Source organism: Hypomesus transpacificus, chromosome 14 (assembly GCF_021917145.1).
Source record: "Hypomesus transpacificus isolate Combined female chromosome 14, fHypTra1, whole genome shotgun sequence".
Lineage (NCBI taxonomy): Eukaryota > Metazoa > Chordata > Actinopteri > Osmeriformes > Osmeridae > Hypomesus > Hypomesus transpacificus.
In genome coordinates this window covers 5,810,795-5,837,778 of record NC_061073.1, presented here as the reverse complement: position 1 = coordinate 5,837,778, position 26,984 = coordinate 5,810,795, and the positions used below count along the sequence as shown (strand labels likewise).

The 26,984-nt window shown below is 41.6% G+C and overlaps 1 protein-coding gene across 2 annotated transcripts in view; it reads left to right on the top strand.

Annotated features, from left to right (window-relative positions):
* The first annotated feature begins 214 nt into the window (after positions 1–214).
* The window catches only part of slco3a1a (solute carrier organic anion transporter family member 3A1a), a 37,544-nt gene continuing 10,774 nt past the window's right edge, over positions 215–26,984 (top strand). For both annotated transcript variants that reach the window (XM_047033758.1, XM_047033757.1), the window contains exons 1-2: positions 215–855; positions 7,858–8,308. In XM_047033758.1, the coding sequence (XP_046889714.1) occupies positions 712–855; positions 7,858–8,308 (595 nt within the window). In that variant the 5' untranslated portion in view covers positions 215–711. The remainder of the gene's footprint in view (positions 856–7,857; positions 8,309–26,984) is intronic.

The following is a 26,984-nucleotide window of genomic DNA, read 5'->3' as shown; positions in this document are numbered from 1 at the left end:
ATTGTAAATTAAATCAGTATAAATTGCCATTATTTAAAAATATTATTATTTGGCCAAAATGAGTTGGGTGTAGCCCACTAACCGATAAAACGAAACAAACTGGAATTAGAGACAGATCATCTTTGTTTCTCTATCCCAGAGTTTAGTAAGTGTGTGTAGTGTACCCTATAATTACTCTGATACGAACGCAACTTGAATAGAAATTGGTGCATGCTACACAGCGCCACCGTAGTCTGTCTCGTGGATGGACGAGGCGCGCAGTCATACTGTAGCTCCAGAAGTGCGGGGAGTACTAAGTAAATCCAGAGCATTCATGTCAAGCTTGTAGTCGAATTAAGGACCTGACCATTGTGACGCTTACCAGTCTATTCCGTTAAGATGCAACCTGAGCGAAAATTCGACGCTTTTCATTCACTTGTACCAGGGGGATCATCGCCAAGGAGTTTTAATGCCCCTGCCTTTCTTTCTGTTACACGACGAGGCAATGTTTAGATCTTGCTGAAGGGCAGCCCCTTGGAATCTGGCTGTATATTTACAGTCATAGTTTGTCAGATGCGTGGAATGTACAAGAGAAAATAGAGACTGTAAGGCAGACTCTCTGAATGTAGCTATAAGGACGACAGCGGTCTCTTCTATGTTTATCTTCGGGCGAGCCGGTTACCCTCTGTCTTTCGTTTCTCGCAGAGCTACAAAGTAGCCGCTCAAAAAACGATGCAGGAGAAAAAACAGAGGGGGTTGGAGAGGAACAGTGGAGACATTCAACGTAAAAAGTCATCATGTTTCTCAAACATCAAGATATTTCTGATCTCGGAATGTGCCCTGATGCTTGCACAGGGCACTGTTGGAGCATACCTGGTGAGTCGATACATCTGCGCTTTGGAGAGGCATGTGCCTGCCCTTTATTAAACTGAATCGGACAAATTACTTATGGGTTCAAAAGTAGTTATATGCCGGGTAAGATACGTCAGTTTAAGTATCTCTCATGAAACGTGCAACACCTATGACATAACAAGATAAATGCACAGTAACCGGCTTAGGTGACTTGCCTTGCTTTGACACAAGGAAGACAGGCTACTAGGCTAGGTCCTAAGTAGGGTTTGGATTGACGAATTACAAATGCAGGTTTAGTTTCGTTTCTCCTAATTGTAGTTCACCGGTAATATAATTGTCCTATCTAAGTTTACTTACAGACCTACTTCATTCATTTGATAAATATATTGGAACATCAATTCTTGGAAGTGGAAAATAGCTTCATTGACCATATTTATTTATTCAAGCACTTTGCAGCTCTGCAGCAAGAACATCAAATGTAAACTGACACGGCCATATTTGGAGTGGAACATGTTATCTATTCTGTGCTACTTGGAGAAGCAGTTACCTCCCAGCCATGGGAACAGAACGATTGAGGCACACTGGTTTCATGCGTCAGAATTTCCTTGCAGGACTTATTATTAGGACGATAATTGACATCAGAAGTGAAAAATAATCCATCACTTCCTGCTATTAACTATTGAACCTATAGCCTAACTAACAAAACTGCCACTGGGGATTTTTTTGTTCTTACTTTAGTGTCTCTTATTTTGAATGATTGACTGATTTATCTTTTTACTGATCCATTCAGTCCTGTTCAGAGTTTCCTCTGCATGTGGTTAGTAGCTAGCAAATGGTCACACACACCTTTCCTTGGAACCAAGTTAAGTTTCAGTAGCTTCAGAGTGAATGGTAGGCCTACTCACATTTCAGTGTGACGTAAGGTGTTTCTGAGCTATGTATATGTGATAAAAGGAAATGAAGACTGTCAAGATTCCTATCAATCAAGTTTTGCACAGTGCACTGCTCACTGTTTTTATAAAATAAATAGGTGTGTCTTGAAACAATATGGTGAACAAACTTTTTTTGAAGATTAACAAACAAATGATAGATATATCTGTGAGGAAGCAAATGACTTGCATATTCAAATAAACATGTCACATTGCCTGAATTATTTGCATGGCCTGGGAAATGAGGCACATGCACCAGGAACCAGCTGATGACTTGCTTGTGACATTGCTCAAGGTTCTCTTGGAGGAGCTATTGTTGCTGCTGTGATAGGATGAGGGGACTTAAAATGTGCACTGGTAGCCAAGGCTTCCAACTCAAGGATCACAGCTCATGCTTATTGCTACAGTATGTGAGCTGCTTAGGATGCACTCAATTGGGCAGATTACTGTCCTGATTTAGGCCAAGTTTTGTTGCATGTTAAACTGTCAACACAAACCTGCATGGACAAAAATATATGTGAGATAGCCAGTAACCAGTATCCATGCTCGTAGCAAGCATAATTAGATGCGGGGAGTTGCACTGAACTATCTTTGTCAACCTGTTTGGGGGAATACAGTGATATGAATCTGGGTTGTTACTTTCAGTTCAAAGAAATTCCATAGCCTTTTGCCGTTGGTCCTGTTCTATTTAATTATTTATTTTTCAATTAAAAACGTATTATTTCCTATGCTCAATCTTACACATCCTAGTTGATTTCATTTTTTAATTCATGCTTGTTGATGCCATTACCCAGTGTCCCTCACAAACAGCTACAGTAGTTTAATTTTAAATGTTTATTTGGTTGTTCCCAGTTTATTTGTTGATAGTTTACATAATGTAACAACTAACAGTACTGTAACATAGCAGAAGGACAATAAAGATTAGAAACTGGCAGCCAGTGTCAGTTGAAAAGGGCAGCAAAGGAACCTGAGCTATACTTAAACCGTTTGTTTAGCAGAAGTCTGTATTTATTTCTGAAACAGGAATTCACTTTGCTGGAACTGGTCTTATCCTTTTGTTTGACAAAAGGGATGTTGATGTATGCTTATCGTGACAGTCACTATCAGGTGAGGTCATGTTGAGGCTAAACCTTGTTAATGAAAACAGACACATTTTCTTTGTTAAAGCATACTTTTCCGACAGTTTAGTGCTGTCAATATACAGTAAGCCCTAGCTTTAGTCTACCTAGTTCACAGTACCTGCTCATGCTAGTGTAAAATGTGTGCAGTCTCTTCATATAACAACCCAGACAGAGCTCTATTATTCTGTCTGTGAAAGTCTAACTTATTGGTGAAGTAATCAGATGTGAAAATTCTCAGCTACAGTACCTGAGAATCTCAGTTCAAATGTAGACAACTTTTACACAGGGTGATGTTAAGATACATTTTCACAAAGTGTGCTGGTGTGTAATGAAAGCTCCAGCTTTGCCATCAACAGGTTGCATTGGCGTGGTGTTGCTCTTAGGAAGGCAGCAGCTGCCAGTGTTTTGAGCCTAGGTTTGAGCAATTCTAGGACTGTTGTGGTTTGGAAGCTACATTGCATTACTCATAAGCTATGGTAGCTCAGATGCGACTAAAAGACCAGGACGCACACATGTAGACACTTACATTCCATCTGGTTATTACCACAGACTGTATGTTAGTTTGTACTTACAGTATGTTAATACTTCTAAAATATAGAATTAACTTCATAACCCTAAAGATAGGCAAACAACATCAACTATCGGAACTGGCTATGCCCTTTAAAGGTAATATTTGAAACAGATCCGGGAATAGTTTGATACTGGTTGTATTTGGCAGGTGAGCACGTCGGCAGCTGTTCTCAGACATTTGTATTTAGGAAATCCATGAGTTCATCATGTACAGTAGAAGTTTTTATTTATTTATTGTTATTTGTGGATTTTTCCATTTTAGTACCATGAATTATGTGTCAACCTTTTAGTTTTGTATATAGTCTTTTACTACTTTATCCACTTCAAAAACGTAAATGTCCTCCGAAAGTCAATTTGAGGTACAGCACAGAACATATAGACAACAGACACTACTGGTTAGTAGAGTAAAAAATGTGGGTTAGGATTGTGTCTGCATGCTTGTTGAGCTTCATTGACATTAAACTTACTGTATGTGGCATTAGTTAATCAACACTTAGGCCTATGTGTGATTTACTGCCTCTCACAAACACAACCTTACTATTTCAGAGAACTACTATAACATATTTTTATTAAGTGTTAAATCAATACAGTTGATTAAAATAGTCATTGTAATCCAGATATATATTGTGAAATACTTTTGCAGAAATGTTCATAGGTTAGGCTAGTTATTGAACCTTTGCATGTCTAGGGCTAGGCTAGATTTTCTTTGTTAAGCTAACAGCTGGGCCATGTTGTGTTTGCTGTCACTGTTTTTAGTAGACTACCCATTGTCAGACTGCCCATACAAATGTTTCTAGTTTGCACAGGTTTGATAAGAGGAAAACATGTGGCTGTATTTCAGAGGGATCGTCAATTTGGTAGCTAAAATTCAGTAGTAAGTAGTGATGCACCGGCCAGCAATTTGTATCGGCAGAATAGAAAATGTAATAATCTGTATCCGATAGGGATGCACGATATTGAATTTTACCCGATATTCGATATGACGATATTTACAAGCTCATTTTGGCCAATTGCCGATGCCGATACCGATATATACACCTCTGCTTTTTAATTATTGAAAAGTCTCTCCTGTACTAGAATTAATCTGTTATTATGATGGGGTACTTGCTGTAGATACGGGACATTAAAAACTTGCTTTGTATCATTTTAGAAATAGACATTCACTCATGAAAACTATTGAAATGATTTCAAATATGGCAGATTTATTTATATTTTCACATCACAATTTTCATACTTGAACAGTACCTCCTTGAACTTGAACAACTACAGTTTCCTTAAAACTGTGTGTTGACAATGACACATTCTTGACACATATGCACTGAAATGTAGCTGTAACTCTGTAATCACTGAAACTTAACAAACTCTGCAAATAGCCATTTTGTCATCATCCGTTAATACTGTAAAGTCCTGCCAAACAGCCGACATGTTGAATCATGTTGTTGGCGCTCATAGCAACTTCTAAAACTGATCGTTCCAATCCTTGATTGGCTATATCGCGTTCCATGAAAGCATGTGAAGCATGTAAAATCCAGCATAACCTTACAGGTTGTCCTCATAACATTCTTTGACATTCCATAAAAAAAACACAGCAAAGGTGTCCATCTGGCTATACTTCGTAGGGGCGGAAGAATGACGGTTTATTATTAAACTATTTTGTTTCTAATTGTTTTTAGCCTATTTATGAAACCATATCAAATATTTGTAGTAACAGTTTTAGAAAAGCAATAAGCCCCGCAAGTCCGTGGTTTACGCTGATTTTAGAACAGGTAAGGGGGTTTTTGGTACTCCGCTTCGCATCGTGCCTAACAACTCCCCTTGTCTGTTCTAAAATCAGCGCAAACCACGGCCTTTTGGGGCTTATTGGTTAAATAACCTTTCAAGTTGTCCTCATAACATAACATTCCATATTACTGCGCATCGAATATTTCAAATAAAAAAAGACGTTACAAGTTACACGGTTGCAAGCAACCTAGTCGTAAAGAGAATGGCAACATTTGTTCTGAATTTTGATTTGCTGGGTGGGCTGACGTTTAACAAGTGGTGGGAGACCATTAACAGAATGGAGGAGAAAGAGTTTAAAAAGACGAGGCATTAGTGATGTGTCGTTCGTGAACGATTCGTTCATTTTGAACGAATCCTTATAAGGACTCGGGAGTAACGAGTCCTCTCAACGAGTGATTCGTTCATTTCCCGACTCGGTCTTTCTACGAGTCTTTGGATCATTTTTCACGTGACCTGCATAGGCTCTGTAGCTAGAGGAAACGAACGATTCGTTCCTTTCCCGACTCGGTCTTTCTACGAGTCTTTGGATCATTTTTCACGTGACCTGTATAGGCTGTAGCAAGAGGAAACGAACGATTCGTTCCTTTCCCGACTCGGTCTTTCTACGAGTCTTTGGATCATTTTTCACGTGACCTGCATAGGCTCTGTAGCTAGAGGAAACGAATGATTAGTTCCTTCCCCGACTCGGTCTTTCTACGAGTCTTTGGATCCTTTTTTCACGTGACCCGCATTGTATTTTTTAGTAGAGGAAACAGTTTCCTTATTCCCTTTCGCGTGGCCGCTGTTTTAGTAAGACGTGAATGAATGATATTCGCTCAAGTCATCATACTGACTGGTTTTGTTATTTTCACTTTACATTTACACTTACAGTTTAGTGCAGTGTAATTGTTTGACGTGATAATTAAATGCTAGTGTGATAATACATGACCAAATCATACAAACTCATGATACATTATTTTAATGCAGGAATTTATTTTGAAATAGTATTTGCTGGTGCACATGTCATGCACTAACCTACAGTGGACGTATAGGGGCTATACGTCCTTTGCAGTGGACGTATAGCCCCCAACCCCCCCCCCCCCCCCCCCCCCTGAAATGAACAAATGACTCGAAAAAAGATTCGTTCATTTTACTGAACGAGATTCAAAGAACCGAATCAGTAAAAAGAACCGAACTTCCCATCACTACGAGGCATGCAGAGAAAACAGAGGCTGAAATCGAAGCGTTAGCAAAGGCAAGGAATGAAGCCGGCACCATAAAGACGATATGGGCCGTCCACTGTTTTCAATCTGTTGCGTGGCAACGATTTATGTAGGAACTATACTTTGCAGTGGTGGAAGAATGACGGTTTATTATTAAACTATTTTGTTCCTTAAATTTGATTGTCTTTATTTATGAAACCATATCAAATATTTGTAGTAACAGTCTTAGAAAAGCAATAAGGCCCGCAAGTCCGTGTTTTGGCTGATTTTAGAACAGGTAAGGGGAATAGTTATATGCACAACGCAACGGGCTTATTGCTTAATTAAACATTTGGTTCGCGTGCGCATAATTTGCATGTCACCTTATCGGCCAGGTACATCGGCAGAAAGTTTCATATCTGCAGATGCCGATAATTAAGTTTTGAAGCTTTTATCTGCCGATACCGATGACGTGCAGATATTATCGTGCATCCCTAGTATCCGACGACTACTTTAAAATGGCAAGTTATGTTCGAGGATTGTGGTGTCTGAAGGCATCACAAATGCTTTTATAAATAAAGCATAACGTTTTTTTTTCCTTGTCACATGTCCATGACAGATAATATAGTGCTATGCTGCTATATTGTATTCAATGTGAGAACTTTCACTATCTAACAATAAAAATGCTAGCTGTGTGAACTTATTTCAGAATTTTGGATCAGGACTGAATTTCCACTGATAAGTTACAGTAATGTGAAAACATTGGTATCGGAATTGGCCTGTTATGTTATGTGTATGAACATCGGCTTTAGGGATTTGTGTATTGCATCCCTAGTGACCAGTCCATGCCAAATTGTCTACTAATTCATACACGTAAATATAATTGAATAGAAAGGAATGGAAAGATTCAACTTTTGTGTATTTTACTTACAACCCAAAACAAATTGTTTGATAAATCCTCAGCTACCCAGCCTCAATCCTAAGAAAGTAATATGCTTAACTCTCATCTTTCACTTGCATTAGACGTGAGAGAGAGAGGGAAAGAGAGTGTTAAGGGAGAAAGCACTTTCAATAAAGCCATGGGAGTAAGTGTTGCAGTGCCAAGCTAATCAAAAACAGAGGACTGGTAGTTGTATAATTTTTTTTCTCAAACCATATTGTGGACTATCTGCAAGGGGTTTGAAAGTCAGTTTATTCAAAGAAAGGTGTTACTTAAAAGAGCCTAACCTTTATAACATTGTCCTTTCAGATGCAAAATCCATTTCTTTCTGGTTTTTAAATCCCACATTTATCCTATCCTTCCATCATATGTTGCTTTGAAAACAAAATAGTATTGTTTTTTGTCTATGGGTCATGTACAAGTAAATAGAGACTCTTGGATGTCCATAAAGTTTGTGTGATATATCAATGAAATTGTATTTCTGATATGTTGTGCTTTTACAGGTGAGTGTCCTGACCACCTTGGAGCGACGTTTCAACCTCCAGAGTGCTGACGTGGGTGTGATCGCTAGCAGCTTCGAGATTGGCAACCTGGCTCTCATCCTATTTGTCAGTTACTTTGGGGCCAAAGCCCACCGACCGAGGCTCATTGGTTGTGGGGGTATCGTCATGGCGCTAGGAGCCCTTCTCTCTGCCCTGCCGGAGTTTTTAACCACCCAGTACGAATACAACCCGGATGAGACGTGGATGGTTGAATTTGGACGTGACGTGTGCACTAACAGGACTGAGAGAGATGAGGAGGAGATCTGTTCCAACAAGGCCAACACCAACATGATGTACCTGCTGCTGATTGGAGCTCAGGTCCTCCTAGGGATAGGAGCCACCCCGGTCCAGCCCCTTGGTGTAGCCTACATTGATGATCATGTGAAGAGGAAAGACTCCTCCCTCTATATAGGTAAGGCAATTTGCATTCACGTACACCCTATGGGCACCATGACAGTACACATTTTGTTCCTGTGCAACCTTGCACTTGTTGCTTCAGCAAAAGAGAATAAAACAAAAATCTAGAGCACATTAACCTCAACGGGTTACTAGCAAGTCAACAAGAGCTTGAATAACAAGACTCTAATGAAGTGCACCCAAGAAAAAAGGCAGATTGTTATCACACTGGCATTTACAAATCAATGTGTTCCAGCACATGAGATTCTTAAGGCAAACACAGTTGGGTCCTCCCTTTAGTTGAACTTCATGTTTTCACTGCCAATGGCAGGTGCTGTGTGTACATAGCCTCAGAGTCCTGAGTAGTCTGAATGTGTGCTCTGTGTTCGGCTCAATCTTCCTTTGTCCCCAATCCTAGGCGAGACCATGTGACTACCAGGTGAACAGAGCCACAAGTTACGTGGTGGCTGTGAGGGAGAGGGAGGGGAAGAGAGGGATGAGCGTGGAGGGAGAGAGAGAGAACGAGAGAGAGAGAACGAGAGAGAGAGAGAGGAGGAGGGGAGGGCCTGTGGGAAGAGAGGGAGGGAACATTGGGAGGGAGAAATTCAAACCAGGTGAACAGAGCCACAAGTTTTTATTTATTTATTAATGTCCATGACACTGGTCTGGTGATGGCATGAATTGAAAGAGGGATGAACATCAACTGAGCTTGCTGTCTTCTCCTTTGGCTACACAAGTCTGCTGATGCAGCTTTTCAATGTTTACCGCTCCATTCAAAGCAGTACCAGAGCAGCCCTTTGATACCACATGATTGGTGGATGATATACCCTGTGGTGTGCCTGGTGTCTGCTGTTTCTTTGCCAGTGCTCTGTTTCCTTTCAGACTTCTGGAAATTCCATGGGTTTTGTTGTGGCATCAGAGGTGTTTGTAACTGAGATACGACCACACTGTAGAGTCATAACTGTAGAGTGATAACTGTAGAGTGATAACTGTAGAGTGGGTCTGTTTGTTCTAAGAAACCCATCATTATCACCACCTTGGCGTCTAGCAGCGAGACCTGCTGCAGCACATAAAAAGCAGGCTAGAGGCTGGTGCCTTGTGGACAACTCCACGTAGACAGTTGGTTCACACTGACATTACACAGAGATGAAACATAAATCATACACATCTCATAATAACTGATTTGCTTTGAAGATCAACAGTTGTCAAGGTGACAACGCAATGTCTGGAGGATAATTGGAAAGGCTGCTGCAACATTCTATCTTTTTTACTTTTTTTTTTAATGTTGACTGTAATGACAATTACTAAATACTTGAATCAGAAAACAGTTCTTATCACAGCAGGCATGGGTTTATAGACACCTGGTCATTGTTGATAGCCCATGCAAACTCATCAGGCTTTGAAGGGAAAGGTTAGATGAACAGTATCTTTGTTACTTTGCCTCTTCTCTGAAAATACATATAGTTAATATGGTCAAGCATAACCCATGCCCCTACATATGACAGGCTGACATCATATTATGTTACTTTGAAACTGGACTGATGTGCTGTTCAATCCTTTGGACAAAGTCTACAATGTGCCGTTATCGTAGATTTCCGGCCTAAGTCAAATTTGCCTAATTGTCCTTCCACGTGTGTACAATTCCCTAAATATTTTATTTTCATAGTCCTTTCCACCTTGTCTGAAAGCAGCAGGACCAACAAACAAGCTCTGTGAAGGCTTTGACGTTTGGAACCACTGCTGTGCCTTGTTAACATTGTACAGTAGGAAGTGTGCTCGCGTAGATTAACGTTTGGCATTCACAGAGGGAGATTTGGTGCTGTTCTCCGTAGATAAGCTGCAAAGAAAGTTGGAGGAAAACAAGCGGTGAGCGCTGGAGAACAATGTTGTATTGAGTTGAGAGCATGTGCTCAGCTGATCATTCCAATCCTTATGCTGCATGCATGTCATGTGACTGTAGCAGCATGAATGGGGGAGATTGTCTGAATCTCTCTAAGATGTCTTTTCACGTACTGATAATGCATTCAGTGATTATTCAGTCATGTACATTGTATACAGCCAGGCACCCATTGTTACGGTACCGAGATCAAGTTGTTTGGCCAGGCTCCTTCCTCTCTAAATATTCCTGTTGCTCTCTTTTTAGACTCCGGTGATTGGCACAAGCCATGACACTGCCTCTTTGACCAAGTAGCTGGTGATAGCCAGCCAAGAATAGCAGGCATGATAAAGTAGACGCCTTTACATAATCTGTAACCTAAATAGGTATCAAAGATACCCTTCTTGATGTGCGGTCTGCTAGATAAATCAACCTTCATTGGTTAATGTGTTTTTGTGTCTACATGTTATGTGAAATGTGAAAACACACTTTTTTATCAGTTTAGTGAAGATAGTACCCTACATACTATAGACCTGGGAGAGGTTCATGTTGATGTATAAAGCCTCTCCCTTACCCCCCACACTGCCGCCATACTTGTACACAGTCTCGTCAACTCCCATTTAGATTATTGCAACTCCCTCCTTTTTGGCCTCCCTCACAAATCCCTCCATAAACTTCAACTGGTCCAGAATTCAGCTGCCCGCATTATAACCGGCACCCCCTCTATCCACCACATCACTCCTGTCCTTCAACAGCTCCACTGGCTCCCGGTTCAGTTTTGCGTACAATACAAGATCCTTCTGTTTACATTTAAGGCCATTCACTACCTCACCCCCTCATATTTGTCTGATCTCCTCCAGGGTCCTACTACCTCTCGCTCCCTCCATACACCTGTCTGTGCCCTCTGCCCATCTCACCACCATGGGGAAGTAGAGCATTCAGCCGCTCTGCTCCCCGTCTCTGGAACTCACTACCACCCCAACTCAGAAATATTGATTAATTCCCCCAATTCAAATCACAACTCAAAACACATCTCTTTACTACTGCCTATCTCAGTAAATGTCATTTGCACTGCTTCCTTCTGTTGTTTTTATTGCTGTTATATTTCAAATCTTTCTGCCGCTTTTAATGTTTTTTATATACCTCTGTACAGTGTCCTTGAGTGCCGAGAAAGGCGCCTTGGAAAATTAAATGTATTATTATTATTATTATAAAGGATGATGTGTCCTTAAGACCTTAAAAAGGGGAGGATGATTGCAGGTGGTCTAGTTGATTCTCTGTGTCTAAATGTTTCAAATGGACTCTGTCAGCATAATGATTACCCTTTATCCTAATGATCTACCATCAAGTCTGATAACTACATATGTCTATTAATTCCTGCTACACATGGCAAAGTTGACCCCCGTGGGGAGAATCTAAAGTTAGAGGCTGATCCATGTGAGGAATAAAGTCATAAAAAGATATAAAATGGTATACTGGTAGTTGATATGGTTATTCTGCACTTCTAGGGTAGCTGGTCATGGGACGTAGCAGCAGGGCATAGTTTTGTTGACAATGGTGATATTTTTGTTGGGGGTTTTGGTAATGATGATGATCTTAGGGCATCCTGCCCCCAGCAATGCATTATTGTTATAATCAGACATTCTGCTAAAGTGCCAGGTAATGAGAGAGAGGGAGATAATGAGAGAGGGAGGGAGAGGGAGAGGGAGAGGGAGAGGGAGAGAGAGACAGAGAGAGACAGAGAGAGACAGAGAGAGACAGAGAGAGACAGAGAGAGACAGAGAGAGACAGAGAACAGAGTGGTCTGTAGGAGAGGCAGAGCCATAATTACAGAGAGAGACAGGAATGCCAACCAGCCAGCCATGAGGTGGGTCTGAGTGGTACGACTGCACATGCATTCCACAGAGCTCTGTGAAAAACAACTCCTACTGAGTCACAGTGCCGGGCAGCAGGGCTGGGCTGTCTCGCCCTCTTCACTGTGTACTTTACCAGGCCCAGCTCACTGATGTTTATACAAGCAGGAAAACATCTGACATTTCTACATTACACGTTCGATGAAGTATGGGGCCTGCAGTTTCCTACTTATTGTTTAAGACTGCTTTAGTAGCCCCCCTTCGCTTTCGTTTTAAGAATCAGTTGTAAGTCTCCTTTTGTGTGCCTCCAAATGCAACATGAGACTAGAAATGACTTCCCGCACCACAGGGGGCTTCCATTGTCATGTCTGGTCCATAGTGGTGCTGTGGATAGACTGTATTTTAAGAGATCTTCTTGTTTTCCATGTCTGGACGTAGGTACTGATTTGTGCCAAAGGAAACAAATATGATTGGAGGGCGTGCGTCAACAGGATTTATTTTCTCAGTACCCCATGACCTTTCCCTTCTCAGTGCTAAATATGGCTCTTCCCACAGGACCTTTGGTTGTAAAAATATACTATACAGCACATGCATGTGCAGGGTGGAGCTTGACTGTGACTACACAACAGAAACCCAAGCCACAGGCCTCGAACAGTTTTGTAGGTTTTCTTGTGCCTGAGAATTACACTGTACACTGAATGGATCACATCATTCATTTTAGTCAATGTCAATTAAAATGGATTATGAAAAATACATTGTAAATATATTTTTATTAGTGCTGTCAGTTTAACGCGTTATTAACGGCGTTAACGCAAACCCAAATTAACGGCGTCAATTTTTTTATCGCGCGATTAACGCTCTTTTTGGCCTAGCAAACTTTGTAGTTTTTTTTCACATGCTGTTGCAACAACTACCGAAGTTAGAAAAACTACAACACCACACCGGATCTAGCTAGACCGGAAACAAAACAACAGGCACGCCACACACTTGTTTGGCTTGCAATCCGGCTAAAGCGTAGTAGCAGAGCCCGTTTACGGATATGAGACATTCTCTGGTAGTAGGTTAACGTTACGTTTTGAGTGGATGGCGAGCGCGAGACGCCGAAATGGATGCCAATAAGATTCTGAATGGAAAGTTTACTTTTAAAAAGTTGCCAAATGGTTCCATTGACAAGACCAAAGTGATCTGTGTGTTTTGTCGTTGTAAACTGAGCTATCATCGCAGCACTTCCAGTCTGAAATACCACTTGATGGCCAAGCACACAGATGATGCGAATTCTCCGCCCCCTCGTCAAAGCCAGGCGATTGCAATGTTGTTTTCAATAACAAAAAATATTTGCACGAAGCAATCCGAACCACTTTTCCATGTTGATAAGAGCATTACAATTTGAAAAAAGAATGGGACAAAAAGAAATCAAGGGACATTTAGAATAGATAAAAATGTGCGATTAATTGTGATTAATCGCGAGTTAACTATGACATTAATGCGATTAATCGCGATTAAACATTTTAATCGTTTGACAGCACTCATTTTTATGGATTCTGTATTTTCAGTATATAGTCACAGATAAGTAAATTATCATTGGAAAAGTGTTATCACTGGTTTGCATCAGAGTCCACGTTTTAAATATAGTTAAAAAGACTTGGTGTGATATCTTTTTATGCAGTATTTCTTGCCCATTATATTTATGTTAAATAAGTATGCTGTGAGACGATTGCCTCTAATTCTAATGTATGGGGTGAGGGTGACAAACGGACGCTGTCACATTCAGCAGATGTTAACAGTTTTGTATGTGAACACCAACAGTCTGTGGCCCAAGCGGCGGAGGAGCCCTGAAGAATGCTGTGTCTGTTCCAGCCACAAAGTAGCCCTGTCCTTCCCTGGCTAACACCATGTCCACACACAGACACATATACAGATATTCCCTGGGCTCAGTTGGGCTAGAAAGTGAGGCCGAACTAGAAGTGACAGTCTGGCTGTAGGACAACACAGAAGTCCTTTTTTTTCCTTCACTGTGGCTACATACAAGACAAGGATCCGCTCCTGGGGCACAGAAGCCACTCAGTCTAGTCCTATTCATACCTGACACATCAGGCCCACTGCACTTGCACTACTGTGAGCATCTGACACCACACCACTTTATTGTGATGTAGACCAAAGCCTGCATGTTATTTTCAGGACATTACTTTCTTCCCTGGCATAAATGTGTATATATATATATATACATAAATTGAAGAAAATTATACAGTATACATAACGGTGGGTTTACATTATGAATATACAGTACACCACAACAGAAAGCTACCCAATTTAACTTCAACCCACGTTTACGTGCTTTGCCACGGATGTCACTTGTTTTAGACCAATGTTAGAAACCTGGCGTGGTCGTTGTAGTGACAAAGGCCTCAAAGGGATCCTCGAGGGACTTGTCAACATCCCTACTCAAATGTTCTGACTCCATGTGGCTGCAGTAGGGCGTGTTTATATAAGCTACTTAAACTCAGTGCTTGTAATGTCATCTTGAGGGATTAGATTCTAAATGGGTTTTTCCATCTCTGCCATAAGCTGCATGCTGAGTGTGTGCCTAGCAACAACAGTTTGTTTTATTTCAAGACAATAAGCAATTTTCGATGTATCAGCAAGCTGCAGCTCTCTATTCTTCCCCCCAGTGTGGGAACCTGGCTGTCTCCAGCAGCATGGCAGAGCTGCCCTGTCATCACCAGCATGGCTACATGGTTCCCCAGATGGTTCACCCTTTCCAGGCTCTGGGATTAGAGCAGTTGTCGAGCCACACTGGTAGTTGAAGTGTAGCCATGAGCCCATTACCCGGGCTGGATCTAAGCAGGTCGGCCCCATCATCGCAGCATACATGTGCTATGCGTCTGGAGTTATCCACAATTACATCTACCTATGGATAGACAACATCAAATCATGAAAAGCAATCACTTAAGGACAGTGCATAGATATGTTAAAACAATTAGCTGGAGATCTAACAGACTCCCCCACTCTGGACGAGTGGGTCTGGTGTATGGAAATCTGCAATGATTGATAAGGACAAGCCAGTATTAAGGGTCTCCATTAAACTATGTTGGAGAGGATCATTAGTGTTCAATCTTCCGTCTTTACTTTAACCCTAATTAGATCATTTATCAAGGCTGTCTGCTGAATAAGCAGAACAAATGCTATGGAGACATATCCCATGCCCCTGATTAGTATGGAAATCACAGAACTGTAAGGTATAGCCTGGATGTTGGAACAATCTCAGGCTTAACAAGCTGGCTTGGGTTGATTGACCAATGCTGGGTTCATAGATAGATAGATCCATAGTTGTTACTAGACCATTAAAGCTGTCCAGAGGAAGACAAACATATTTCATTTGAAAAAGGAAGCTGGCTTTTTGCATCAATGCCTGTATTTGGCAGGGACCTGAAGCCACTGTTATAGCTTTACAATTTAAGAGACCACGAGTCAGTGGTGATTTAAACGCAATTCATCACACAATATGACAAATTAAACTCAGTTTAAAATAAAGGAGGGGAATTTCCTTTTAATTTGTGCCAAAATATATATATTTTCAAATAAATGCGTGACATCAATTTTAGTTATACGTTCTCCTTGAAAAATAAAAAATAAATACTTTTGGGAGTGGCGTCCACAAGGGTTGTAGCAGTGTGGGTGAACAACTGTGCCATGTGGCACCGGTGTTGACAGGATGTATGCATAGGGCACGTGTCCTAGGTGGTGCCCAATCACCAGACCTGGTGTGCTGACCCATCTTCTGTGTAAGTTGGCAGTGGAGTTTCATCACAGCAGAGAGAGACAGAGAAAGCAGGACAGCCCAGCACCAGTCATGCTGCTATCCACATGCGTACTGAAGCTCATCTGTTTCTCTGGAGATTGTGGACCTCAGAGACAGCACAGCACTTGCCCAGCCCCTCAAACCTGCAGCACTGTCCCTGACCTGTCCTGTCCAGATGAGTCTGTTGCCCTCCAACTGTACACACCAGAGACAAGAGAGGGATGTGAAGGTTGGTGTTGGCAGCCTCTAAATGGGTCAGACTTCTGAATGATGTGGGTCAGCGCTGGATAACAGACGTGGCCCGGAGCCCCCTAACATCAGAATAGGCCCAGAGAGGCCATATAGCCTCATCATCACTCTCTATCTATGTCCAATTCCTATGGCCTCAGTAAACCCCAACACTATGTCGCCTTCTCAAGGCAATCTGGGTCAGTGCCCGGTCGCTGATTAAAAAGGGATTTTTTTTGTGGTTCTCTGGTGGTGGGGTTGTAGGGAGTGGTGAAATGGGGGGGTGGGGCAGGTCATAAACACAACAACACCAGGAAACTGTTGCCACGGAAATGTCTGTCAGCCGAGCTGTTTTTTTTTCTTCCACTATTAGATTGAGATGCTCATTCCTCTACCAGGTACTGCTGTTCCCTCCCTGGCCCCGTGCCTGCTGGGGGAGGATGCAGCTGTCAAAAGGCTGGGCTACATCAGAGCCCATCAGAGTCCAGCATAGCGCAGTAGCAGAAAAAACACTTTACAAATCCCTAGTTGAGTCAGGGAGTGGCCAACTCCCCTCTACCTATCAGGACAACCAGGGGGTCCCCTGCAAGGGAACCAGAGCAGCGGTATTTACAGCGTGAGGATAGGTCAACAAATTCTGCCGATTCACCATCCACTCCTGGTATTACCACAAGTCCCCAGTCTCATTTATTGAGTGGTGTGTAAGTAGTGGCTCTGGCTGGCTCTTAAGATGGCCTAGTAGCAAGTTCAGCACTTTATCCTAGTATCAGTGCTGACGTGGAGCGCAGGCTAACAAAGCCTAATTAAATGGACGCCGATCGATAGGATGGCTAGCACATTTTTACAAACGATTACAGGGTTGACTGAATCAACTTGTTAGTAGCCACAATGAGTACGTCTCTGGAAAACGTTTTGCTGGACGTTTTGCTCAACACAGCTCCAGCTTTCAGTTGCAACAATTTTGCTGAATGGTGTATCATCGTACTCGCAACATCAGTTCCCAGTTGCACAATCCTCTTCATTTCCTCAGGATGCAGTGCAATTAAGTTTTCTTTGTGGTTTGTAACAGACATGCTGGATGTCCAACCAGCTTCATTATTTTTGCCACACATTAAGGAGAGGAGGGAAGGTGTGTGTGGGGGAAGGGGGGCATGGTCCTGGCACTGTTACCCTGGCAATTAGGCCAAGCCACCTGCTGAAGGAGCTGATAGCAGCTGCAGCAAGCCCCAACCTCTGCTCCTCTCCTCCCCTGCTTTGAGAGGGGCAGCTGGGGCCACTCCAGCAAAGCAGCCTGCCTGAGCCTGTACTGCCTTGCTCCGCCCGCGCAATGCCTTCATCTCACCACCCAAACGCACAAAAGACACTGTGTACGCCACTCGCCTGAGCCTAAGGAAAACATCTGAGGCAGGATTACAAACGGATTGCTGTACCAGGGCTCCTGACAGGGCACCTCGCTGTCTGGAGGCCTCCTACTCATCTCCTCTCTGTTCCCGTTTTTTTTCTCTTGGTCTTTCTTTCCTTTCTCTTTTCTCCTCCTCCCTCTTTCCGTCGCTGACCCAGCGCTGACAGTGCTGGAGGTCTGGCAGGGTCCATTGTGACTCCAGTTCCATATAAGAGGCATGTTTGAAAACATGCCCAATCTGTTTATGCAATCTTACACACAGAAAGACTATCATTAACACTGTGAAAAGGGCTGTAAGCTAGCATTATCGAAATAATTGCAAATTGCAAGCTGTGAGGAAGACGATATGTCCTCTGCTGGGACTAGTTCAGGCATCCCAAGCTCAGACAGACCTGAAAATGCTACAAATAATAGATTTTTCTCACAGAAATGAGTGAGTCTTATATGTATATCGTAAAGAGAATATAGACATATTCTTTGAACACTTTTTCTTGGCTTGATATTTTATTTAAAGACCTTGTAGATAAACAAAAGTGTTACAAATCAGGGTTATGAATATGTCTGAATATGTCCTATATAACTGTGCATGTCTCAGTGCCATACATGAAAAAGATGCCATTTAGGTTAATAAGGACTTTCTCATACTGTACCTGAAATAGTGGGGGTGTAATGACACAAGGTTAACACCCAAAGATTATCTTACTATATAGTTTGTAAGGACTAAGCAGTGTAATGCAATTGACTTGCTATTTTTAGCAGTCTCTGTAGAACACATATGCAGTTATGAGGAAAGCACCAAACATTTGTGAAAGCATATGATGTGCAATTGACTGAGTTGCAAATTTGACTGGAATTGCATATTGTTACACAAATTTTTCGCACATCTCGAGTTTACAAAATCAGCAAAAGGTTTGCCTCTAAACTGTTAGCTGAGCTGTCAGGCAGTGCTAAGGTACACTGCTTTGAATTTGACATTTATTGAGCTGTCACGTGTGCGCTGGTTCTGGGATTAACACTCGATATGACACCTCAGTGACTAATCTTCATCATCAGGGGCACTATAACTAGCATTCCTTCACATTCTGTGTGTATGCATGTGTGTGTAAATTACACTACCAGACAATGTCTCAGTGCAGGGCAGGCCTGGGAAATTGTGTGCTAAATAGATCTAAGAACTGTTCAGCTGCAGGAACAGGATGAGTACACAGAGAGGACAGATATGTTTGGGTAAAAAACAGCTTTAAAACATTCTGGGAACTGAAGCAAGTTCTCATTTTTAAGGGCCAATTGGCCAACCCCTGCAAGAGTTTTGCCTTTTATGGTAACGCTGTTAGGCTTATTTATGGGATAAAATGTCTACTGTCAATCTCTGTATTCTCCCTCACTAAAATAGATCTACTCAGTTGACAAATTTGGAAGTAAAGCAAATATTAGCAACATCTGAAGATTCTGGAATTTTTTGTGTGTTTTGTATGAAATGTAATTAGTTCCAAGTAGTCATTATCTTTGTCTCTTGCTTCTTGTCATGGTTAAAGACTGCTTCAGGGTCTAAGTGAAATGTAATCCTTCTGTCCTAAATACTTCTTTCTTCTTTTAAGTACACGCTGTGTGTTTAAAACATTGTATCTTATCTTATAAATTCTGAGTTTGTTATAGATTCAAAGAGCATTTATTGCCATGACAACATTTCACAGTTTAAACTAATTAATGGGTCCCACTTGATAAATCCTTAAGATTTTTACAAGACAATGTAGCTTGGAGTGCCTTATTGTTAGGCCTCTTTATTGCCACCTAAAGAGACATGAGATGGCGGCTTGACTTTTACAACTGCTGAATGATAAAACAGGACAAATTGAGGATCAGTTAAGGTTCTTTTAGCAACATACTTTATGATTTATCAACTCAGTGGTAGTTATGTCGTCACAGGCATGCAGTTGGTTGCATGTCTTTTTGAATTACTGTTTGATGATGACAGAGGCCAATTCACAGTGTCAGACTGATGTTTGCAGTTCTGCACTGCATACAGCCTTTAAAAAGCAGCTGTTTTGGGCTGTTGATGTCATACATTAAATACATCAGCAAAGCGTGACATTGAACTCCCACTTAAGATCATGACCCCATTGAGGATTCAGTCTAGCCTACGTAGCACCCAGGTTCTGAACGTGTCTTGTACAAAGGATAGCTAGCACATGGTTTGAATCTAAGCAACATGGAAGGCTGTATTTGGGACACTGTCTTGCATACCTCTGTTGAACATATTGACATTGTTTTGCTCTGTACCCTGTTTAAAGCTTTGACGTCCAGGGTATAGGCCCAGGCCTAATGCTGTTACTAGTGTCTAGTGGATCACTGCAGATTTGGCAGGCCATAATCCCCTTTACATGGTGTACTTAATCCAAAAAGACTTCAACCTAAATTCCCCTCATGGTGTTCCTCCATACCCTACTTGTTTTGTTTTTAAACAGTTTTAAACACCCCAGTCAAATAATAATGCCAGGAATGTCTGTTTGTTTGTGTGTGTGTGTCCGTGTTAGTTTCCTACGATTATCTGGAGAACCAGGCAGTCTGCAAAGTTCGAAATTTCACAGGTGTTCTGTTTATAATCCAATGGAGTGCAGATACGATATAAAAACTCCGTAATGTGGAAAGAATAGTTTTGCAAGCTTGTAAACTAAATTTGAAAGTTTGTTATACAATATTGCAAGGTTGAAACTTGATATGTGAACATATCTTTTATGTTTGTAAGCATAATAATCCAGTTACGAGTATTCAAAACGTGTTTCTGCGGTCTCAGAGTTTTGACACTGTTGTCACGCCGTGAAAGTTTTGAAACTCTGAAAACTGAGAAAGATTTGAAACTCTGAAGAGTTAGGTCGGGATGTTGCGACATTGACCAATCAGATTTCTCAACAAAGTCTCCCCAATTGCGTTTGTTGGATTCTCACATCAATCCCAAAAAAATCCAGAAGGCACACCACACTGTTGTGGGTCACTATGCGCTCGCATTTCTGATGTCCCTGCCTGAGATTATATCAAATTTACAGCCCTGAACTGTACATATACTGGTTTAAGCAATGGAAGTTTTTATAGTGCATTGTATTGCACACATTTTGAGCAATTTTAGAATAAATTAGTAGTATGAGTAGCTCAAATGAGGGGTCTGTGCCCCAGTAGAGCTTCATGTCTAGCAATGCTCCTGTCCCCACCATATGCAGCTGGTGCCCTTTTTTTTCGCCCCTGCCCCTCAGATAGCCTGAGTCCACCACTGAGGTTGACTGAGATAGAGAAGTGGTACTGGGAAATACGTTTGCAGTCCTCTGAACTCGGACATGGAACACTCTGTTCCCCTTCACACTACCAGCACAATCAACATTGCAGTTAGATGGGTGCATAGGCTACTAGACAGTATCACTAAAGTATCATTAAAGGCTGGTGACATATACATCAGACTGGCGACGATGTAAAAATTCACATGTTTTACATTTTAACCAATTATTTAGCTGCCTCAGATATTTAAAGATGTATATTACAACGCACTCCTTAATATTTCACCCCTTACATTTTCCTCTGTGGTTATCTTTATGTTGCACAGATTCTTTAAGCACATCGTTCAATTCTGGATTCAGTCTTAACACATAAAAACTTTGTCATTTAGTGCTAAGATATCAAGAAAGCCAACAAGATAGTGGCTGGTGTCTTTTCAGCTCTCTCCACAATTGCAGCTACATACACATCCCCCAATTTCCAGAGGAAGAAATCGTACCAAGCTACTTTAGGAGACATTGAAGCTTTTTCAACTGAGTTAGTCTGTGTGACCAGTAGATCTCAGGGTCTGGGCACCAAGACACCAAGAGTGTCTTAAAAATATGTTACTACTAAACATCTGTGCAGTACCTTGGCAGAAGGAGAATGATTTTACTCGCATTTTTTTGTTTTGTACTCTTGGCTTGGTCTAAAATTGCTGACCCTATATAAATGTTTTCTTTATGCACCAAATGAAGCCTATAATACACTATTTACTCTATATATGCTTTGTGTCATCTAGTGCACTGCTTTAGCAAACTCTAACCATGATATTAGCTCAAAGTTTTGTGGGCTATGATTTAATAACCAGAGGTCATGTCATCACATGGTCTACTACCTTCTTATTAATGAATGACCACCTCAGAAATTATTGAATGTGGAGCTGCTAATACCATCTAAAATAGGAATCCATTTTCTAATAAAACCTTGTTGGAAGCAGAAGTAGCTTGTAAATTATGTAATGTGAGGCAGATGCAGGGATTTGTTGACTTTTTGATGGCCGATGAATTGAAGGTCAAGAAAGCCAGCGTAAGTCTTCGGTTGAGTAGGATGTTGAGAGGAAATATTTAGTCCCATAATATTCTGAAAACCCAAACAGTATTAACAGGTCAAAAAATAAAGTGAAAGTTGCACCCTATGGAGCAAAGGATTAAGCCTAAAGAGTTGGGTGAATGCTCTCGCAATTAATTACTTAGGTATCAGCTGTCTGCTATTGTCTTGATTCTATTCTGATGCAGGCATACATAAGTCTAGGCTATACACAGTAGGTTTCACTATGCATACAGTACTGTAGTTTGTCCCTTACAGGACAAAAGGAATATTTGTAGCTCAGACCCCTCATCTCCCAAAGATATCACTAGGATGTTTTTAATCTGAGCTAACTGAACAGACTGAAGTCAGTCTTTAAGTCACTACCTTGTCGGGTTTGTTGTGTTGTTTTCTTTAAAAGAACTAAGGGTAGTGCACTGACATATAGTTTTTTTATTTATCTTTATAAAGACATTATAGTTTAAAGAACTTCAATGCTGGCAATTGCGAATCGTGTCTGTGCGAACTCAAAATATATTTGGGAGCATTTGTGCGATTGCAAATAATTGTTATGGTACAACCTGCTTTAATTTATTTACAAAACGCTTGCTTATTGTTAATATAGACCAATTATCACTCCACGTCACACGACTGTCAAGCTGGCTCAACTGCGCATGTTGGTTGCAAAAGACGAACTTCTCCCGGGTCTATTACACTTGGAGTGTTGATCAGGTCATCATATATCTCTGGCCACTGGATTGCAGGGCTTGACATTAACCTTTTGAGGCACTTGTCGTTTCACTTGTCTATGCATAAAAGTCACTTGACCCCGATACCTTTATATAGCCTGACCAAGTGATCAGGAAAAAGTAGCCTGGCCAACGGAGGTAGCTTTCTCAGGCAAATGACGAATGAAACAGGCTCGGTTAAAGAAATCCGAGATGCTGGCTATCTTCAGCAGGCTCGTATCTACAACAGGCAGTCCTCCCTAACGTTTTTGTGGTAGAATGGAGTGAACGGACAAAACTAGCCTGGCTAACGGAGGTCGCTTTTTCAGGCAAATGATGAATGAAACAGGTTTAGTTAAAGAAATCCGAGATGCTGGCTAGCATGCTCGTATCTACAATAGGCAGTCCTCCTAGACGTTTCTGGTTTAGAATGGAGTGAAATATAACATTGTGCACACTGCCAGTGGGCGACACGAGTCTGACTGATGCTAACGTCAAAACGGGGACTTAGTTTCACTCAGATTGCTAGATTTAAACAAATCACAAAAATAATCGGACCAGCTGGCTAAAAGCAGAATTCCCAAATCTCTTGAAGATGCCCTGCTCGACTTTTCAGATGTAGAATTGACTGTAAAACCAGAGCCTGTTTAAGGAGAGCCTGCCCACTCCTTATTAAGCCCCATTGTACCGAATGTTGTTGCAGTTCCACCAAAGTTCCACTGGGAGTGATCGCGGTCGAGTGCAAAATGAATGGGAGTCTATGGAGCTAAAGGGCTAAATTTGTCTCTTTCGCCTGATTGTTGAACGGAAAGGCGACTTAAAAAAAATCTAACACCCAGCGGTGTCAATTTTTTTTTGCCTCCCCTTTAGAAATCAGAATTCAAATTACTAGACAAAAAAATATATCCTGAGAAAAGTGGATTTTGAGGGGTATAGCTCCATAGACCTCCATTCATTCTGCACTTGACCGTTAGCGTCCTCATATGGAACTTGAGTGGAACTGCAACCAGTTCAGAACCCGGAAGTTTCCCGAGAGTGGGAGTGTTCCCTTTATTAGACATTCTCTGGTAAAACTGTAAAATTATGAACTTTGTGACATGACGTGAAGACATGGCTGCCGCCCGACTGTGGTGGTCTACCGGGCGACATTCTCACTCTAATTTCAAGACTTTCGTGATCCAAATCAAAATTCTGATGTGACAGATCAATGGGGAATCGCTTTCTCTCTTAAAGCCTGTCCTCCTCAACATTTTTGGCCTTTTTAAATCTATTTGTATGATCCGTGTGGTCCTTTTGCCGTTTTAAATGCTATCCTTTCCTGGTTTTCTGCAACCACATTGCGCGCGCATCCCAAATGTTTACACACAAATAATTGGTCTATAGCGGGACAAGCTATCCCTACGGTGCATTCACACTGCAGCGTTTTTTACCGCTCTGCACCGCTGGCCTTCCCACCGTGCACCACGTTCAGGGGCGTGTCAGACAGATTAATTCAGAGCTGTAGTTCTCTTAAATCACTGTTGTAGTTCGTATAATGTCATGGCAAATGTGCAGACAATATACATCTTTTACACACATTAAGAAAAAATCCGATACGCTTTTTAGATCTGACATGATCTTATCTACAGCACACAATAGGTTTTCTATTTTGTATCCGGTCCTCAACGTCTTCCATTTTTTTTTGCTTAAATCGACTAGAAAAAAAGATGCATCAGACATAAACGTTGATGATAAACGTTGAGAAAAATGTGTAACCTTTTATTATATTACTCTAAATCTCTGCAAATCAATCGCTAGATTATGACTTGCCTCTACACATTCACTGTATGGATAGCGAGTGGCTGCCAGCCAGCATTTCAACGTTGAATGTCAATTGTGTGCCGGGTGAGCTAGCTAGACTATGCAGCTAGCACAGAAGAAAGTTACGTAATGTGACGAAACTGAATTAAAGTACAAAATACACACCAGGGACGCCGACAACCTCAGCAACCCTGCGCCAGGCATCATTTTTTTTGATTACGTCTCTGTAATCGAACATAGACGTATCATACAATACTGGGTATGAAGACACACATACGATGAGTTGCTCTTCCATCTTGAAATTGTCAAACCTAGAAATAATTACCATGACCAACAGTTGCTACGTTACAAGAAACAAGAAACCAACCCTGATTGGCCAACGCTAGCGTTTTCACGCTCCTCATTTACATAAAGTTGAGAAAATCCAACTTTCAACGCCCCGCTAGCCTTCCCACAATGCCCTACGCGATCGTCAACACCTGGTTTCATTGAAAATGAATTGGAAGCCGACGCCCCGCTCTGCCCGCTCCGCTGCAATCTGAACGCACCGTTAGGCCTACTTCCCAGCGTGAGAAATCCAAGGTGTTGCGTGAGAGCACGTAAAATGTTTGAAATGCGGGAGTCTCACTGCGAATGTGTGAGTTTCGAGAGCCCTGAATTATAAATAATCTTTACGTTCTAAACTTAAATGCAGATTTTAGATTAGTATTGGTGCCAGTCACTCCTTGTCACTGTGCTCCGTTGTCACATTAAAAGGAGCTAACTAGTGTGCAAAATACATCTATAACATTAGGGCTGCCAACTCCTACCTCGTCCATTACTGTTTACAGTGTTAGCAGGACTACTTGGTTGGCGTTCAGGGTTCGAATTACGGGGGGGCTTGAGTGGGCTTGTTGGGATTTGACCTCTCTAATTAAAACTTTGACCCCCCAAAAAAGGTAAAAACAACCGGTCGGGGGGGGTCGATACATTTATATATCGTTCTTACCTGTGATTGTAAATATTACTGGACGGCCTGGAGAAGAAGCTGACCCCCCCCGATTATCGTTGTATAATTCGCACTCGGTTGGCGTTGCCTTCTCAGCGTGAGAAATACAAGGTGTGGCGTGAGAGCGTGTGAACTGGTTGAAATGCGTGTGTCTCACGGCCAATGCGTGAGAGTTGGCAGCCCTGTAACATACATTTTTTTGTTGTGGTGCTGTGCTGAAAAAACGTTGTCGGGTGTTCAGTGGTTGTTCAGTGGTTCAGTGCACCAATTAAATGTGTTAATTTAAAGCCCTGTTTAGTGGAAGAGACAGAAAGCTCTCAGCAGAGTGGTGAGCTCTGAAAACTGTCATGTTTCACCTGGCCTGGACCTGACCTAATCGACACAAAGTGAGGTTGACTTAAGAAACTGTTAAAAATGCACTTGCATCCCCTTAATGGTCCACTCACCAAAGAGCTGCAGGGTAAAAGAACACTTACATTACTGACTTTATTTGTCCTGAGTCACTGAAAAGCCTTCACAAGTGAATTTAGTTATATTTTATGGTATAGAACAAGTCCCGGGTCTCGCAGTGTTGTGCCTGAACCCGTTCATTGAACAAAAGTTCATGAACTTGTTCATAATTTTGGTGAACGTGAACTGAACGTACTGTATTACTGCCTGATGAACGATGTTGTGAACGTGTTCATTCTGGTGTCTGTGAACGGCACGTTCACTCTTTTTAATTTTGTTCAATAAGGTGCCAGATTTCTAGAGACTTCCAGGCGAAAATCACACCGTTAACAGTCCTGTATCTAGGGTTGCCCAACCAGTCAATCGCTGCGTGTGCTTTCTTCTACTGTCTATGCCTGGCAAGTGTGATAGCTCGCAACATATTGAAAAAAAGAACTGATCTAGTTCATTTTTTGGAGTTGTGAACTTAGTTCAAAATTTGGAATTATGAACTATGAACTGAACTAGTTCATTTTTAAATTTGTGAACTATGAACTGAACTAGTTCATGTACAAATTGAACTTTCCCAACACTGCGGGTCTGTAGAGGTGGTGGGATGAAATACAGTCATGCTTCATCAGCTCTTACTTCTTGCAGTTACAATTCAAATCACTTTGATTGAAATGTTTTGTTTTACACAATACTTCGTACTTTCGATACCCTGCTGAAGAGATTGCATCCTTATCAGCAGAATGTGCGCAAAAAAATCACTACACCTAGAATACCTAAGAAATTATGAACATAAGCAGCTTTTTTATGTTATGACCTCAGTTGCTGTCTGATGGTGGGAGAGTTGTGTGTGTGGGGGGGGGGAGAGTAAAGCATGTTGTGTGTGGCATCTGCAAAAATCTTTGTTGTCTGGCCTCAGCTTTCTGACACATAATTCCTTGTTCACGATGCCCAGCCCCATTATAGTTTCTCTCCGTCGCAAAACTGTCCACTCCTTTTCATTAGCTGTCAGCATGAATGTTGTTCCTTGTCAGTTTGTTCCGCACAGCAGGCAGAAAAGGGCCTGTGCCCTGAGTCTCAAAGGGTCTACACTCCCATTTAGGGCTTTTCCTCTGCATTCTCCTCAAAGTCTTTATAAGGTAAAAGCCCTGCTGTCTGGGTGGTTTACTGGTTGGAGGTTGTTGTGGCCTGGCTTTAGTAAGCGCAAGGAGAGGATGTTGTTTGAAAGATGTTTGGATTTACAGTCTG